The sequence below is a fragment of the Nematolebias whitei genome, chromosome 21 (genome assembly GCF_014905685.2).
Source record: "Nematolebias whitei isolate Nwh7 chromosome 21, NemWhi1, whole genome shotgun sequence".
Classification (NCBI taxonomy): Eukaryota; Metazoa; Chordata; class Actinopteri; order Cyprinodontiformes; family Rivulidae; genus Nematolebias; species Nematolebias whitei.
In genome coordinates this window covers 33,148,364-33,166,434 of record NC_056518.1, presented here as the reverse complement: position 1 = coordinate 33,166,434, position 18,071 = coordinate 33,148,364, and the positions used below count along the sequence as shown (strand labels likewise).

Sequence of the window (18,071 nt, the reverse complement as noted above, 5' to 3'; positions counted from 1 at the left end):
CCAGGGTGTCCCTCTGATGGACTGGAGACCTGTCCAGGGTGTCCCTCGCCTCTCGCACAGTGACTGATGGGCATGGGCACCAGTGACCCCTGTGACCTGAAAAGGAATAAGTGGGTAAAGATGATGGATGGATGAATAAAGTCAACTTATCAATTAAAACAAACGTGATGGGACCAAATTACCACCATGAAGCATCCCCTCTTCCTAAGAGGTATAAGAAGAGGGGACCTCAGTCTTTAAACATACATGACATGTTTATACATCCAGATGTGTAAGCTGCCCATGTCATAGGTACTCATGCACCTCCATACCATCAGAGAGGCAGGTTTTTAAACTGTGCTCAAATGATGAGCTGGAATCCTCTCTTCTCTTATACAGATGACATGGTGGTTTCCAAAACAACTGATTGGTCTGACCATAGAACACTTTTCCATTTTTCCTGCGTGCATTTTAAATGAACCTTGGCGCAGAGAAGACGGTGGTGTTTCTGCATGACCACATTTGACTTCTTGTTTGTAGGTTGAAGCTTTAAGCAGCCTTCTTAATGGAACTGCTGCGTTTCAGACTCTGCTTTGTTCCTAACAGAATCAGACCAGTTTTAAATCGGTGCCTCCTGAGGGCCTGAGGATCACAGGCATCCAGTGCTCACTTTGTCTTGAGCTCTATAGGTTTTTTAAGATGTTGGCGATCTTGTGAACTTTAGATAATTGGACATTCTAAAGTTGTCCCAATTTTTCATCATTGAACATTATTCTGTTCCATGGTTTTGAGAGGCAGTTCTTGCAGACTGGTGAACTTCTGCCCAGCTTCACTTCTGAGAGATTCAACCTCTAAAGTGCATTTTTGATGCCCAAACCTCAGCTGACCTGTTGTTAATTAACCCAATTAGTTGTAAAAAGCTTCTCCAGCTGTTTTGTATTTGTACTACTTATTTTTACAGCCTTTTGTTTCACCAGTTTTGACTTTTTCGAGAACATTAATTTCAGAATTACCTTTTTGTTTCATTCTAAAAATGGAACCATCTTGTAGTTTAAACACTTAGATTTTTTTTCTGTTGTCATTCAGGGTTCCACAAAGTCAAACCTCACCCAGAAACTGATTTGTTTTTTTACACGGTGCCAAAAAATGATCCGTACCACACCGGAGGAGGCAGGTAGGCTCATGGTAGGATGTGTTGCTGTGCAGCCAGCAGCTTCCATCTCCTGGAGCACCAAGCTCATTAGTGCACGATCAGCCCCCCCACCATATGTTGTGGAGTCGGCCTCATCAGCTGTGTGGCCTCGTCAGTGCCAGGATGCCTTTTCATATGTGCTGTAAACAAGAATCCAGTTCATTTCTAAAGCTCCAAGTCACAACAGAAGTCGTCTCAGGGCACTGAACAAAAACATTCACATCCATTCTAGATACCAGTTAGTAAGAGTTAAAGGAGGGAGGGAGCAGAAGATTGTGTTTAATCTTCACTTCGTCACAGTCTCCCATCCTGAGCGAGCACAAAGGAGACAGTGGAAAGAAAAAACTACCTACCAGAACCAGGCTCAGGACGAGCGGCCATCTGCTTCAACTGGGTGAGTTTGAGAGGACAGGAAGGAGAGGAGGGCAAACACAGAAAGACGGGTCCAGAATGGAGGAGCGCAGGAGAGCAGGTCGTCACTAGGAGGAAAAATAAATAAATAAGAGAGAAATAATTACAAATACAAACTATTCATTTGCATTAACTTGTAACTATTCACTTGATGAAATGAGGTAAAATTGTCCTCCAATAGTTTAAGCTTATAGCAGCATAACTAAGGGATAGGTCAAGAAACCCAAGCCAACCCTAACTATAGGATTTATCAAAAAGGAAAGTCCTGAGCGTAGTTTTAAAACCGGACAACGTGTCAGCTTCACGGACAGAAACTGGAAGTTGGTTTCACAAGAGAGGAGCCTGAGAACTGAAAGATCTTCCTCCCATTCTGCTTTAGGAATCTCTAGAAACCACAAGTCAACCTGCAGTCTGAGAGCGAAGTGCTCTGTTAGGAAAATATGGAACAATAAGAACTGGCCGCGCACACAGAATCGAGCTGTCACGTTGCTGTGCGTGCGCCTCTCAGGCAGCTGGAAGTCAGTTTTTCATTTGGAACCACCACCCCCTGCATGTCCTCGGGGTTCACCTGTGTGAGCTGGAGCCTGGAGCTGAGCTGGACTGCTGTTGGTCTTGGTTTAGATGTTCATTAGAAGGGGCTCTGTCCTCGTCTTTATTCGCTCAGCAGATTAAGAGAGTGTTCTTGTTCTCGCGTGGCGACTCCCAGAGAACACACACAGCTTCCACGTAGCTCTTCATGTGCGAGGTGAAGCCGATGGGATTACCGTCGCTCGAGCAATTGGTCCATTTATCAAAAGACGAGCTGCATCGATCGGCCCCGGGAGTTTGGAAACGCTGGCGCAGCTCGGAAGACTTGAGCTCAATGAGGTGTCTACAAGCAATAAATGTCTGCTTTTACTAGATCTGTCTCGGCTACGGTGTTTTAATCAGCATGTTCAATCAGCACTTCCTGCTTTTCCCAGGGCTTGTTTTGGTCACGTGGTCGTGTTGACAGTAAACATTTAAACTGTACAACTCGAGGTTTGCTTGTGTCTGAGTGTGTTGTTATATCTGTTTCATAAACCGTGAGACACGTTTTAATGAGCCTCTCGGGAAGTTGGATGTCTCTACAGCTGATAACCTATTGGAGTCGCCCCAATTCAAGATGGCTGCCACAACCATCAGACCGTACAAAACGCAGAGATAAACGTTTGTCGGTTTTACAGCTAATGAGCCAAAATGTAATGAGTAGTAGAAGATAATCCATCAGAAATTCTGAGCAAGTTCTTTATTCAAATTTTGGACTTTGTTGGTTTTGAACCAGTTTGACATGAGGGAGAGGGCCGGCACCGGAGGAGGGGCGTACCAAAGACACCATCTTAGCATCAACATAACTGGTTTGTTCCACTTTAGCTGTTGGGGGAAGAATCAGTTTTGTGTTGTGCGTTTCCTTGACTGATGAAGCCTTCTGGATGGAAGGTGAAACGTTTCGGCACAAAAAAAAAAAAGTCCAGATGACCTGACTGAAAATTGTTGGATTGTATACCTGGATTGTTGAGCATGGACTTTGTTGACTTGTTAAAAACAATTTAAAGTCTACTCGCTCTATTAGCAAATTATCTAATAAACTACTGGACGGATTTTGATAAAGTTTTCAGGAAATGATTATTGGATGTATGTCTACAACAAGGGCAGCACGGTGGTACAATTGGTAGAGCTACCGCCTCTCAGCGAGAAAGTCACCGGTTCAAATCCCAGCCAAGGGTCTTTCTGGGTGGAGTTTGCATGTTCTCTCCGTGCTGCGTTTCTCCGGGTTCTCCAGTTTCCTCCCACAGACCAAGAACATGCATGTTGGACTGATTGGTAACTCTAATTGACCCTAGGTGGTTGTCTCTTGTTATGGACTGGAGACATGTCCAGGTGTCCTCTGCCTCTCACACAGTGACTGCTAGATATGGACACCAGTGACCCCCGTGATCTGAAAAGGAAGAAGTGTGTAAAGATGATGGACAGACGGACGATGGACGGATGGATGGATGGATGTCTACAACTGATTAACTTTTGGAGCCATCCCATTTCAAGATGGCCACCACGGTCAACTCGCCTTCAAAAAACACTAAAATGGCTTTAACTCTGTCAAACTGATGGATCTTGAGCTAACATTTGGTGTGGTAGTAGCTGAGAGTCGTTCTAGCACATTCTGTGAGGCGGTGCATATTACTTATTTAAGGTTTGACCAAAACGCCTCGAACGTGTCACTGTTCAGCACGAGATCGTCTCAGTCCTGGCATGAACAGCAGAGACTTTATGCGTTCCTTCAAGGAACGCTCGGCCTTTCTTGGACTTTCACTGGTGGAGCAGAATGGACTGCTTTCTGCAAGTTTGCTCTTGCAGGCGACGTGTCATGCTTGAAGTGTGGAAGTAGTTCAGCGCTTGGTGTTGAAATACTGCTCATCTGATCATCCCCGCTGCTTCCTGCTCTTTTGAAATTGACTGGCTTTTCGAACGACTCTGGAAAACGATGTGTTGTTTTGTAAATGAGCCCAATAAAGAAAATTTCCTCTCCAGAGGGTAATTGTCAGGCTTCAGGAGAAAAGCTGCGTACGGTAGCAATGCTGCGGTCGACCGCCACAGCTTACCAAAATGGAGAAGTGTTGATGTTGAAGGGGATGACTTAAGTGTTTAATGTCCTAAGACTCTTGGGAACAAAGAGGAAATTCTTTTCTACGTTCAGTGAGTTTATTATTGGTAATGTCTGAAGAAACATCCAAGGGTTCCTGCTGCTGCCCAAAAACTCAACAGAACATTTTGTGTTCTAGGCTCAGAGAAGAGTGCTTAGAAGTGCTTATATCGACTCATAATGGGACAGTTATCACAGATAGGTCCCCAAACGTCTATATCGTCCGAAATCATCGGTCCTACCGATGTATCGGTCGGGCTCTACTTCAGAGCTTTCCCTATTTTCTTGTTGAGGAACATTGTTCTGAAATTATGTTTCAAAAGGACGTCTTCAGATGTTTTTCAGTAGCCTCAATAGAAGCTAGGCTGTGTAAGGAGTGGGGCTGTACGCTTCAGGGGTGAAACATCTCCACAAGGTTTAAAATGGGTGCGGCGTAGCACCAACAACCTGGACAACATTATGATCCAGCTCCTTCTTGTTTAAACTTGAATAATCTGCTACAATAGTCCAAACAAGAAGAAATAAAAGAACCAAACGAGTTTATTTTATTCTGTTTTAATTTACATTTCACGCAACGTTCCAACTTCTTGAGTCGGGGCCGCCTTGAAAGACAAAAAAGTAGAACTTGTTATTTCGCTAACAAAACGCTGGCAGCTGAGCTCTCTCATTTATTAGCAATAAAAGTAGGATTTCTTTACAACAACATGTAATATAAACATATGACGAGTGTGATGTGACTTCCTCATAGAGCTTATTTATTAAACCGATGAAATAACGTCACAAAGGGAAACGTGTTAACTGCTCAATCTTGAGCCCCAAGTGTAGTTTGTACCTGAGGCTTGTTAGGCCATCGTAAACTGTGGGAGGAAGTTTTAAAGAACGCTTTCCTTCTGATAAAATCTAGCTTTGAGGTTTGACTCTGTAGCTTCCTGCTTGCTTGGCTCAGCAGCCCTGTTGGCCCACACTGCAGCAGGAGTGGTCTGTCACTGCGTGCTTGTGCAAAACTAACACGCTTTTATTTATCATATGATCCGGCTCTATTACATCACGCATGTGAAACCTACAAAATAAATTTCCCTCTCCACTGTGGGAACATTGTTCCTGTTTTAAAATGCTGACAAATGTACTGAACTTTAAGGGTGAAGAGTTGAAACGGGTCAGTAAGGTCTTGGGTCCACCTGAGTTCTGCTGCTCTCAGCCTTAAAGTCTGAGTTGTCCTGTGGGTTTGTGAGATGGAGTGTGTCCTGAAAACATCTCCTGCAGCCCCTCCTTAGTTTGTTCAAGGAGCTGAAGGATTGTTTGACCACAGCTCGCTTAATCCTGCTCAGACTTTAGTTTTTACAGTCACTGCTCAAAGTGGACACAGATAGTGAGCACAACTGACTTTTTTACAGCTTTACAATAATCACGATACCCCCCCCCCCAGTCTGTAAGGGGCTGGTCAAAACACACTTCTCATCTTACAGTTTGTCTCTGCAGCATGAGGCAGACGGGAGCCCTGAGCTGATACAGGATCCTACTTGTTCCATTCCATAGACACTAATACCAATACACCCCCATACCATTAGAGAGGCTGAACTGAGCACTGATAACAAACTGGAAGGTCCCTCTACGCTTTATTTTGGAGGGTGGGGCATTTTGTGGTTTTCAAAAAACGATTTCAAACTTTGGTTTCTGATCACAGAACAGTTTTGTATATTACCTCAGTCCATTTTAAACGAGCTTTGGTCCCGAGGAAGTGGAAGCGTCTCTGGAGGAGGATCACGTGTGAATTCTTTGCATCATAGAGCGTGAGTGTTCTACATGTCTGTTGCTCAGGCTTACAGATGTGTATGTGGGAATGAAAAAGGCTCCAACTCGCCACTTTTGGTTGTTCAACCTTTTTATTTTAATTTTTTTCTTCATTTTTAAACTTGGCCTTTTCAAAAGACTATTGTGGGAAAAGATTTTCGTCTCCGTTTCTGCGTGACGTCCTCCAGCAACCGTTCCTGCTTGTTTCCTTTAACGGAGCCAACTTTAAGCTTCGGCCGTGCAGGCGTGGAGAGCTACTGTCAGCACGAGAGCGGTGCCGCCGTTATCCAGCTCCAGTTCCTCATCAACGAGGTGCGTCGTCCTCTCCTGATCCTCATGGCCTTGTTTGTCTTCTCCTCTTCTTCTCCTCTTTACTCCCAGTCTGTCCATTCTTCTCCTGAATTTCTCTTTCCCAGTTTTTGGCAGCAGGTGTGAACAGTGTCGTGTAACGCCACAAATCAATGTTGATCCTTGAACTGTTGAACAGCATCCCAATGCTGCTGCCCCTAATGTGTCTGTAGTAACTAGAGAAAATATCTAAGCCAAGTGACATTTTCTTGATGTTGATGTGTTTGTCGTCGTCTCCACAGGGGGCACTGGTGAGTGCCTTAGCTGATGACAGCGTCCACCTGTGGAACCTGAGGCAAAAAATCCCCGCTATACTGCATTCGCTCAAGTTTAATCGGGAGAGGTACAGACTTGTTTGACTTTCTCTGCTTGCAGTTGTGTTTGTAGTTTTTGAGATGAGTGTTTTTCTGGATGGATATACATATACATGGAGAAAAACACTCATCTCAAAAACTACAAACACTCACTATTCAAATCCCTCAGCTACTGACCACTGGTTCTGTAAAAAGGCCCAACACAGCCAGTGTTTCCCCGACCGTTATCCAAGGAGGGCGCCCTGCACTGTCCACAGAACCAAGCACCCCGCCTACCAAAATTGTCCTTCACCCACATCCCCCCCCACTCCGCCACCCCCGTCAACAACTGCCGGCATTGATGTAGCGCTAAGCTAGCTGTGCACAATACAGACGCACTTGCTAAAAAAACTATAGATGTAGCCATGGACGTAGCGCTCTGCTTCTCTCATGCATACCCCCCCACCCCTCGTCGAGAACTGCTGGCACTAACATACAGACGCACAACCGTCTCTCCACGCCCCCCACCCCTGTCAACAAAAATGTGCGAAGACATGAGCACCCTGCCAAGGCATGTAACCTCAGAGAAACACTGCAGGCACAACTAATTACAGTTATAGTTCTCTTTAGTAATAAAAGCTAAACATTGTGTTTTTAATTGCCTTGTATGTCAGTAAAATGTCATAACATCTCTGTAGACATCAAGTTTAAACAGCATGTTTACCGTTAGCACATTTTCTTCTCTATATGTTGTGACCAAATCGGTCTTCCTGTCGGTGGAGAGGAGCCAGCAGCATTTATCGTGCCGTTCCCACTGAGTTATAAATAGTCGGGCTTCATTAGTGTGGCACAGTGCCAGGCCTTTGTAATTAAATCCCAGTCCTTCAGCGCTCCTTCCAGTTGGACCATCATGATTAGGGACAAGCAGGAGCTCTGTGATGGGACTGAGTCAGGGGCTAATGAAAAGCCTGCTGGTGATGCGTCCTGATCTCTTGCAGAATCACATACTGCCACCTGCCCTTCCAGAGCAAATGGCTGTACATCGGCTCAGAGCGGGGAAACATCCACATCGTCAACGTGGAGTCCTTCACTCTCTCAGGCTACGTTATTATGTGGAACAAAGCCATCGAACTGTGAGTTAACAACCCTCTGCTCTATCCCTCCTCCTTCACCGGCCTTTTGCATGTCTCCTTTGTGCATGTGTTCAGTCCTCGCTCAAGCAGGAACTTCTGAAGATGCAAAGGAATGTGAACGTCGCTGTGTGTTGATGTTGTGTCCTGGAAGCTGATCACGCTGCAGCTCTGATCCCAGTGAAAGTCGCACGGTGATCGGTCCTTGCCAGGATTTGCTTCTGAGTTGTTCAGAAGTGTTGGCTGCTTGATTTAACAGAACTTCTTTTACAGGACACACTTATTTGATAACCCTCATGACTTCTGTGCGTCACCCACCTCCTCTTGTAGATATTCAAACATAAGGAGCTTTATATCTCATGCACAGCATGGATCCATTCGTGAGTAGGTTTCCAGGAGCGGTTGGTTTTCAGTTTCAAGCTGTACCACAGTGTTAAATCGTTCCAATGACAGAACTGTAAAAAATGTATTGTTCCTACAAAGGAGAGAGTGCACATAAGTTTTCACCCCTCGAATGTTTGACCCTTTTTAGTGCTGTTTAGAAATCAGTCATGGTCGATATGAGCCTTTTTTCAAAGAAATCTCTCTCCCCACTCTCACTATCTATCTTATTTATTTATTTATTTATTTTACAGACTGAGTAAATAACCATGTGCAAAGTAAATAAGTGACTGCATACATACATATTCACCTCCTTTTTAAAGTGACTCCTAATTCAACTCAGAGAATAGATGTGTGAAAAGTACAAGTCAGGGGGATGGATATAGGAAGAGTTCCATGGTCATCAACAAATGGAAGGAGTATGGGACTTGTGTAAATCCACCAAGAGAAGACCTCCCTCACAAACCGAGACCACCAAGACACCTGTGACCGCTCTGTCTGTGGTACGAGCTTCAGCAGGTGAGACGGAGAGACTGCACGTAACTGCTCTTTATCAGACGGCATCACATTGGCCTCCAGGATGTTCCTGTAAGTTGATTTGATCCTCCATCTTTACAAGCCATCCAGGGCCGGCTGCTAAAAGCACCAAGGAGCCTTTGATGTGCCGTGTGACAAACTGAGGCTGAGATTTAATGTTTTTTGACTTTCATTGCAGCATGTTGCTGCTTGTAGGCGTAAGAAAGGTCGTCATTTCAGATACAGTAGTCCCTCGTTTATCATGGCAGAGCCGTACCCTGAAGACCCGTGATAAGTGGAACACCATGAAGTAGGAATATTTGTACAAGTAGTAAGTAGTAGTTTATTATATGGCATTTTAAACCACACTCTTGCAATATTCTAAACAATGTTTTTAAACTCCAAACGCTCTAAAACAGCACAGAATGTCATGATCTCGGCTCTCTGCCTCCTCTGCTCTTTGCCACCTGCAAGCGCTTTTGGCCACGCCCATTTCTCTGCTCTGCATCCTGATCAGCTGATAAGCTGCAGCAGGAAGTTTACCCTGCAGCAGTGTGGGCTACACAAAGGAGCAGGAGGTGCTAAATCAAAATAATTTATTTTAAATAAAAATTCCATGCCGATCGTTCGGCTCATCCATCAATCAGCCAGTTGTGCGTCACGTCCACTCTTATTTTGAAAAACCACGATGGTGCGAGTCCACGATAAATGAACCGCAAAGTAGCGAGGGACTGCTGTACTAGAAATTATAGTTTCCTCAAATGATTGAGGTGGAAGACGATTAATCAATGGTGTCCAGGTCAATTTTTGTGCCAGCGCTTATTTTACATTATAGAATGTTTAATTGGCGTTACTTTTTAAAACCAGATTTCACTCCGTCGTTGAAGAAGAAACCTTCATGATCCTTTAAAAAAATGTCTGATTGGTTGGTTAGCATGCTCTAAATGAAATATGCAGCACACTCATTTAATACTGTCTGGTCAGGCGTTAAATGTTACTTTTTTATGATGTTGCAGAACAACAGAAGTTTTAATGTACAGAATGTGCAACAAAGCATTCTTAGTTTAGCATTAGAGTTTTGTTGTGCCATTTGTTTGAAACCTGTGGAGTTGGTCAGTTTTTTTTCCTTTTTATTTCTTTTAATGGGAAACACTTTGTTTCTGGGTGCAAAACTTGAATTACTGTTTTTTTAAATGGCATTCTGACTCTAGTGTTAAATTTACAAAGTCTCAACACCTGAAATTAAAATTAAATATAATGAGCCTTGATTTTAAGTATCACTGTAAATAAAAATGTTGTTCATAACTTTGATCTGATCATAGGAGAAACTGAGACGTGTTCACTTGAGTTCTCAATCTTTGTATTTCTGTGCAGTAAATTTAAAATAACTAAAAACATATCACTACGATGCTTAAAATATAATCATAATTCAGCATATGTGATTTTTAGGCGGCAGATATAAAATTATTTGCCTTGATGTTTTTAAATAAAGATGATCACCATCAAAATCCCATACTGGCCCACATGTTCTGTCTTAAGTTTAAGCTTTGGTTCCTTCACCGTAGCCGTGATGCAGAGCTGTGCAGATGTGCGCAAGAGGTGCCTCTAAAAATAATCCAAACCCAAAATGTTTAGTTTCGTTGGTTTTCCTGGTTCTCTTGATCTACTTTTAGGACTTCTGTGCAAATCTGAAGATGTTTTAGGTCATATTTATAAAGAAATATAGAAACTTATAAAGGCTTCACAAACTTTCTAGCACCACTGTAGGTCGGTGCATCACATGAAGGTGCTCTCTACTGACCGTGACCTCTGACCCTGAGGTCACCTTCATAACTGAACTGGTTTTCTTTAAAGTTACTTTTGACCTGATGAACGTGTTCAAACATTCTGTCCTGGAACAACTTACAGTTTGATAAACGCTTACACGTTTCTTTAAGCTTCTAATTCATGAATGACGTTTTGTTTTACTTGATTATGACGTTTAAAACATGAATGATGCTGATTATTATTATTTGCAGTTCTTATGAAATCATATAAATGTCATGTTTTAACATATTTTCTCTGCCTTGCTTGCTTTTTGTATAAGCCTGACTCGACCTGCGTACGGCTCGTTTCTACGAGTGCTTCGTTACGTGGGGTGACTGGAGTTCATCTTCTTGTTCGTCGTTGCTTTTTACTCACTGCGACATCTCTGGCTGTATTGACTCTCAGCAGAAATGAGATCATTAGCCGGCAGAGCCAGACCTCACTCTGAGGCAGCAACACTTTAGGCCACATCCTCTCTTCCTCCATGCCCCTCACTCTGTTGCCTCGGTGATCCTGTCTCCACACATTATCATTCCTCTAAGACCCTCGTGCTCTTCTTCTTCTAGTCTCTTATGTTGTGCCTCTGCTGCACAGATCCATATTTGAATCCTTCATTTTCTTCTTTTTGCATTGCGAGGAGTAAAAATGGTTTGGTTTTTAATTTTTGATAACTTTTTTTTTTAATTGTCTGCTTGTATAACTCTTAAAACCAATTTTTTTAAATTACTTTTTTAAAATGTAATGTTAAATCACAGTCAAGTATTAATAAAATGCCCTAAACTACCACTTGTCTGTTACAGATCCACCAAGACGCATCCAGGGCCTGTTGTGCACATCAGTGATAATCCCATGGATGAAGGCAAGGTAACTGATAGGTTTAACACTTAACACGCAAAACGCTTCCACAAAAGATTTGCAAAATGTAAAACAAATCCCCCCGTTATTGTTTTTAACATTTAATGCAGCCTTCTCGATAACTTTTAGAGTAGGAGGCCAACGGCTCAGAGCAGGAGGCTGGAGTCATTTCCAACATCAACTCAGATGTTCTGTTGGTGAAATGTTGGTGAAGACAGACGGTTTGAGCTCTGATCACTGATGAGAATGTCTCACCAGCATCACACGCGTGGAAAGAGTTATGAAGTCATAATCTGCAGCAGCTGTCAATCAATTTGTTGAGTGAGATAACACATTTACAAGAATCTATTAAATGAATTTATCTTTATTCTTTATCTTGCAGCAGTCCCAGCTGAATGCATGCAGCTCAAAAACTTCACTTTGTTTTCTGTAACTACAAAGATCATGAAATCTGATCCACGTCAAAGCATCATGTTGTGAACATTTCAATAAGACTGTTTTAACCTTTTAACTTTATTTATTTATTCATGTTCCTCAGGGGAAATCATCCACATTATTTAACTCCTTCAAAGTAAGGGCAGCACGGTGCTACAACTGGTAGAGCTGCTGCCTCTCAGCAAGAAGGTTGCCAGTTCAAATCCCAGTCTGATCTTTCTGGGTAGAGTCTGCATGTTCTCTCCGTGCTGCGTGGGTTTTCTCCGGGTGCTCCGGTTTCCTCCCACAGACTAAAACATGCATGTTAGACTGATTGGTAACTCTAAATTGTCCCTAGGTGAGTGAGAGAGTGAATGGTTGTTTGTCTCTATGTGTCCCTGTGATGGACTGGAGACCTGTCCAGGTGTCCCCCGCCCCTCGCACAGTGACATGGGCACCGTCGACCCCTGTGACCCAAAATTGAAGAAGCGGGTAAAGATGATGGATGGATGGAAATACTAGTAAATACCACTACACTGCTAAAATACTAGTTTAAAATATTTTTCCACAAAAATCTAGTCAGTCTTCTAGAGCCTGAAATAAAAATATTACATTTAAATTATTTATTTTCATCTAATGCTTTAAGGGTTTTTTCAAAAAGCGTTCAATACAAAAGCAACTGGACTTTATTTTTATCTTCACCAGCTTAAGGGTTTTTTGTTTAAAAACTACACACTACACTTTTTTTTAAATTGACAAAATATTTATTTTACGGTAATTTATTTTTTAAAAAGTGCATTTTCCTCCATTAGTCCGCCCTCCGGGTCCACATCCTCCTCTGTTCTCCAGAGCTCAGAACTCATGCTTGGTTCTGTTGGTCCAGTCAAACGGGGTCTGGGCCCCTTTTCTGCGCAGAGTCAGACCTCCTAGGTGGACTCGGTCCACTCTTCCTCTTCAAAAACAAATCGCAATCACCCTCTTCATCAACAACGTCTGACTCGGACCGTTTTTCTGCTTCGTGATTTTTCCTTCTTCATGGTTCTAACTCGATGGTTCCGTCCTACCCTGGGTCCGCAGCTCTGTCCACCTCACGTTCAAAAATTATCTCATTGTTTTGACTCAAACACACTAAAACTGACTAAACTACAACCGAACTATAAAACCCAAACGAGCTAAACATCGCAAATCTCTCAAACCTCATGACTCACTCCCGCTCTCTCCGTCTTTACTGCGCCGAACTCCATTCAACTTCTGCGTCTTTTTCTTCCTCCTCCTGTAGATTTTTTGGCGCTTGACAAATAACTTCGAACCTCCATCAGAAAGGAGGGGGGAGGTTGTTTATTTGTTCGGCGGGGGTGGGAGGTGAAAATGGAGGGTGATGGGGGGTGTTTTGTTCCTGAACCCGTCTTTGCTGCAGCCTCTCGCTCTAACACACTTCAGATATGATGATGATTTCAGAAAAATATGTAACATGGATTATTGATCATAACTCTGGCTTTACTTGGTCTATCAACACGATTTAAAAACTGATGTGTAGATTTAAGTCTGTACTTTTGATAAAAATTTAAAATGGAGTCTCTGAGAGGCAGTGTCTTTCCTGCTAGAATGACTGAAATTGGATCTGTCATATGACTTATCATGCGCTGGTGCGTTGATTGACTCCAGGATGGGGGGGGGGGGGGGATCATTAGCCAGAGTCGGCGGCGAAATTGCCGCTCGCCTCCTGTTATTGAGAAGGTTGAGTATCTCACTGGGCTGTGACTGTTGGAGGCCAGTTGGTGAGTGGCATTCCCAAAGCAATCTCCAAAATGTCTGGACCCTTTTCTTAATTTCCTGCAGAGCCAAACCTTGTTGCTCGAGTTCCTTCTCAAAATTCTTGCAGAGTTGTCGTTTTTATTTCCCATAGCTTTAGAGTGCTGGAGCAGTTGACACCAAAACTGAGAGCCCCGTTGGAGCGCTGCCTTCTTGCCTCGCTGGATAAGTTACAGGCGTTCCATCACAGTCTATTGAGCAATAACGGGTCTGTGATGCCCTTGGGTATCTACCGGTGCACAGAAGCAGACGCTGCATGCAGAGAAAGCACATTCTGGTTTTGTTTTTAGGCAAACACATTAATTACTGTGCTTTGTAAAAGTATTCATCCCTCCTGGTATACTTTATATTGCTTAAAAACCTGAAAATTACTTTTGTTTATAAGTAATAAAGGTACAAAAATACTTCAGAATATTGAAAATAAAAGAGGTAAGGTGGATGGTGCTGCTTGTGCCCGGCAGTTTTTAAATCAAATCAACAACTTGGCTGGATTGAGGTCTGAGCTTTGACCGGACCATTCCAGGATCTTTAACCAGATCTCCTTAAACCAGTGGAGTGTTGCTTCACCAGTGTGTCAGTCATTGTCCCACTGGAAGGGGGACCTTTGTCCCAGTCTCAAATCTCTGGATGACTCCCAACAATTTTTCTCTCCAGGATTTATCTTGTGTTTTACTGGTCCTGTGGACAGATATGACTATTATCAGCTCCATCATAGTCACTGTGTCCTCCTGGATGTTTCCTTGATTAATGCCCTTCTTAGTCGCACCATGAGTACTGGTTCCACCATTTTTGACAGTGGGGATGGTGTGTTCATGGTGATGAGCTGTGTTGCTTTTACTCCAAACATATCGTTTTGCATTGTGGCCAAACAGGTGGATTTTGGTTTCATGTGACCAGAGCACCTTCTTCCACATGTTTGGTGTCTCCCAGGTGACAAACTTTAAACAACACTTTTTATGGATATCTTTGAGAAATGGCTTTCTTCTTGCCACTCTTCCATAAAGACCAGATTTGTGCAGTGTACGACTGATTGTTGTCCTATGGACAGACTCTCCCACCTCAGCTGTAGATCTCTGCAGTTCATCCAGAGTGATCATGGGCCTCTTGGCTGCATCTCTGATCAGTCTTCTCCTTGTTCCAGATGAAAGTTTAGAGGGACGGCCGGGTCTTGGTAGATCTGCAGTGGTCTCATACTCCTTCCATTTCAATATGATTGCTTGCACAGTGCTCCTTGGGATGTTTAAAGCTTGGGAATTCTTTTTGTATCCAATTCCAGCTTTAAACTTCACAACAGTATCTCGGACCTGCCTGGTGTGTTCCTTGGTCTTCATGATGCTCTCTGTGCTTTGAACAGAACCCTGAGACTATCACAGAGCAGGTGCATTTATACGGAGACTTGATTACACACAGGTGGATTCTACTTATCATCATCAGTCATTTGGGACAACATTGGATCATTCATAGATCCTCACTGAACTTCTGGAGTGAGTTTGCTGCTCTGAAAGTAAAGGGGCCCAATAATAGTGCACGCCCCACTTTTCAGTTTTTTAGTTAAAAATGTTTGACACATCCAATAAATTTCATTCCACTTCACAATTGTGTCCCCTGAGCTGTACTTTTCATCATATTTGTCTCAGACTTGTGCAAAAGGCTCCTTGGTCTTCATGATGTTTCTTACTACTTAAACTGTTACAAGAAGTGTATTTATCACCATGCTATGGCAGCGTGGACTCGCACTTCTATGGGCATGCTCTTTAAATCCTGTTAACTCTGAGCTTGTTTTCTTCTTATTACAGCTTTTGATTGGATTTGAGTGCGGGGTGGTCGTGTTGTGGGATTTAAAGTCCAAGAAAGCCGACTACCGCTACAGTTATGATGAGGTGAGACACTACTTGTTTTATTTTCCTTTAGTTTTTACTGAGAGCGAGAGCTGTCACAAATATTTATTTGATCTGGTTAAATTTATGTGCAAGTGTTTTGTTTGTTGTGTTATTTATTTATTTTTTTGTCTCAAAACCTGAAATAGATTTTTGTCTGGCCTCTCAGATATTTTTGCATTTATTTATGTTCAATGTAAATCGGATTTAGTGAAACGATAAAGTAAAATACAAATATATATTAAACACTACAGACAAATGGGGGGGGGGGAACCTCCGTCTTGTCCAAGCTCCAAAATTCACGGTTGAAACTCGTGCCTTGGTGTAAAAAGTTGTTTTTCTCTGCAAAAAGAAACTGAGAACTTGTTTACTGATTTATTTTTATTAAAAGCTTTGTGTGACAAATGCTAAAGAGCTCAAACCACACCGAGCGTCCGCCATTTTGAAAACTGAATAACGGGAAGGAGAGACAGCCCATGTCACGTCAAGGGGTCTCCCTCCCATGTTTCTTAGAGACACGCTGCTCACTCCCTCACTATCCATCCTTTGGTTCAAACTGCCATCCGGTGGTCGAAAAAGGTACTACACTCAAAACAAATTAACCAACATCTCTTCTTAAATTTGACAATAATTACTAATTATTGTCAAATTTCAAACAATATTATTGTTTATCGCAATAATTTCTGAAACAATTAATCGCCCAGCAAAATGTTATTGTGACGGGCCTACTAACGTGTGTAGCATCCATACTTCCCTCCTTGAGCTCAGCGTGTGACGTCACGTTTCTTCTGCGCCTCAGAACTGTAAACGGTTCTCTCTGGAGTCTGACGGAGGTCTCGTTTTAATGATGTGCACAAGCATGCAAAAAAATAAATGAATCTAATCTGAGCACCAAGACCTGCTGTGTGAACGCAGCCTTGGATCTTCTTGTGTGGAGGAATTTAGTTGGTTTTAAACGTTCGTCCGTTGTAGAGCTACACTTTAATCATTCTTGAAAAGCTCCTTGGATCAGAAGCGAAGCGTCTTCTGTTACAAATAAAGTGCCGTTCTTTTTGTCTTGAGTTTTATTTATTTATTTTTTGCATGTCCTGGACGGCTGAGAATCTTCACCAGCGTAGCATGACATGGTTTCGTGTGTGTAAATAGAAAGCATATAGTTTAAAACACTTGCTACCCAGCATTAAATGCTATTAATGAAATTAGGATTGCGCACCTTGTATGTGTTATCTTCTGTGTTCTTTGGGTTTATTAAATGTCTTGCAGCCTAACGTTGTGTTGCTGTGACTCTCAGGCAATCCACTCGGTGGCTTGGCACCACGAGGGGAAACAGTTTGTTTGCAGCCACTCCGATGGCACGCTGACCACGTGGAATGTTCGAGTCCCAGCCAAGCCCGGACAGATCATCACACCACATGGTTCGAGCCGTTTCCTACACTTGGGTTATGCGTTTATACGAACAAAGAGACATGCGTGCAGAAAGCATAGTCCCTTCAAGGAGGGACAAACGTGTAAAATGTGCATATGTCCTGTGCAGGTTGAAGCTTAATGTTTACTTTGCTCTTTGACTTGCAACAGGAAAACAGCCTAAGGATGGAAGAAAGCCAGAGCCATGTAAACCTATCCTGAAGGTGGAGTACAAAACTACAAGGGCTGGGTAAGTGTGATCAGTCACTTCCTACCAATCCTGTGTCTCTGTCCTGCTCCTTTCCTGTTGTTCTGGAACAAACAGGTCCGTCTTGTTGACCGCACCTTTTCACAGATGGAAACTGGAACATGGACAGTTCTGTAGTTTTGTTCTCAGGTGTTAATCGTGTTGTTATTCCTATAACTGTAGCTGATGTCGAACAAACTTGTGTCCAAGTCCAAGTACAACCCCAGTTCCACAGAGGGTGGGGAGTTGTGTAAATTGTAAATAAAAAGAGAATGCAGTGATTTGTAAATCTCATAAACCCATATTTCATTCACAATGGAACATTGTAAACATGTCCAGATGACATGATTTAACTTTTTTGTTGTTGTTAAACTAAAATATTGTACTATTTTAAGAACAAAAATGTAATTTTGACTTTGATGGCGACATCTCGTCCAAAAAATGTTGGGCCAGGGGCGACAAAAGGTTGTAAAAGTGAGCGGTGTAAATAAGATGTAGCTGCAGGAGCATTTTGCAACTATTAAGGTTATTTGGTCTGTAAGAGGACTTGGTATGAAAAGAGCATTTTAAAGAGGCTGAACCTCTCAGAAGTAAAGATGGGCAGAGGTTCACCGGTCCAAATACAGCGGAGCTCAAACAAGAAATCAAGAATTGATTATAACACAGTGTTTCCTCTAGGTCACTTGCCTTGACATCTCTAAACATTTGAATGTTTTCATGGTTGCTTTTGGTCAAAAACATTGTATTTTCAAAAAAGATACTTTTCAGGACAAGGGGAAAAAGGTGTCTTTCTTTTTAAACAACAGTTTGGAAACAAGTTCACAAGATCGTTGTTCTGCTGTACAGCTCTTTGGTTGGCCTCGTTGCAGTTTTAAGTGCTCTATAAAAAGGCAGCATGACGGCTCAGTGGTTAGCACTGTTGCCTCACAGCAAGAAGGTCCTGGGTTCAATCCCCA

General features: G+C 42.7%; 1 protein-coding gene across 2 annotated transcripts in view; it reads left to right on the top strand.

Moving 5' to 3' along the window:
* Positions 1-18,071, top strand: part of stxbp5b (syntaxin binding protein 5b (tomosyn)) — a 40,143-nt gene that overhangs the window by 2,794 nt on the left and 19,278 nt on the right. For both annotated transcript variants that reach the window (XM_037694972.1, XM_037694971.1), the window contains exons 3-9: positions 6,263-6,344; positions 6,623-6,723; positions 7,672-7,806; positions 11,307-11,370; positions 15,384-15,467; positions 16,756-16,879; positions 17,040-17,118. In XM_037694972.1, the coding sequence (XP_037550900.1) occupies positions 6,263-6,344; positions 6,623-6,723; positions 7,672-7,806; positions 11,307-11,370; positions 15,384-15,467; positions 16,756-16,879; positions 17,040-17,118 (669 nt within the window). The remainder of the gene's footprint in view (positions 1-6,262; positions 6,345-6,622; positions 6,724-7,671; positions 7,807-11,306; positions 11,371-15,383; positions 15,468-16,755; positions 16,880-17,039; positions 17,119-18,071) is intronic.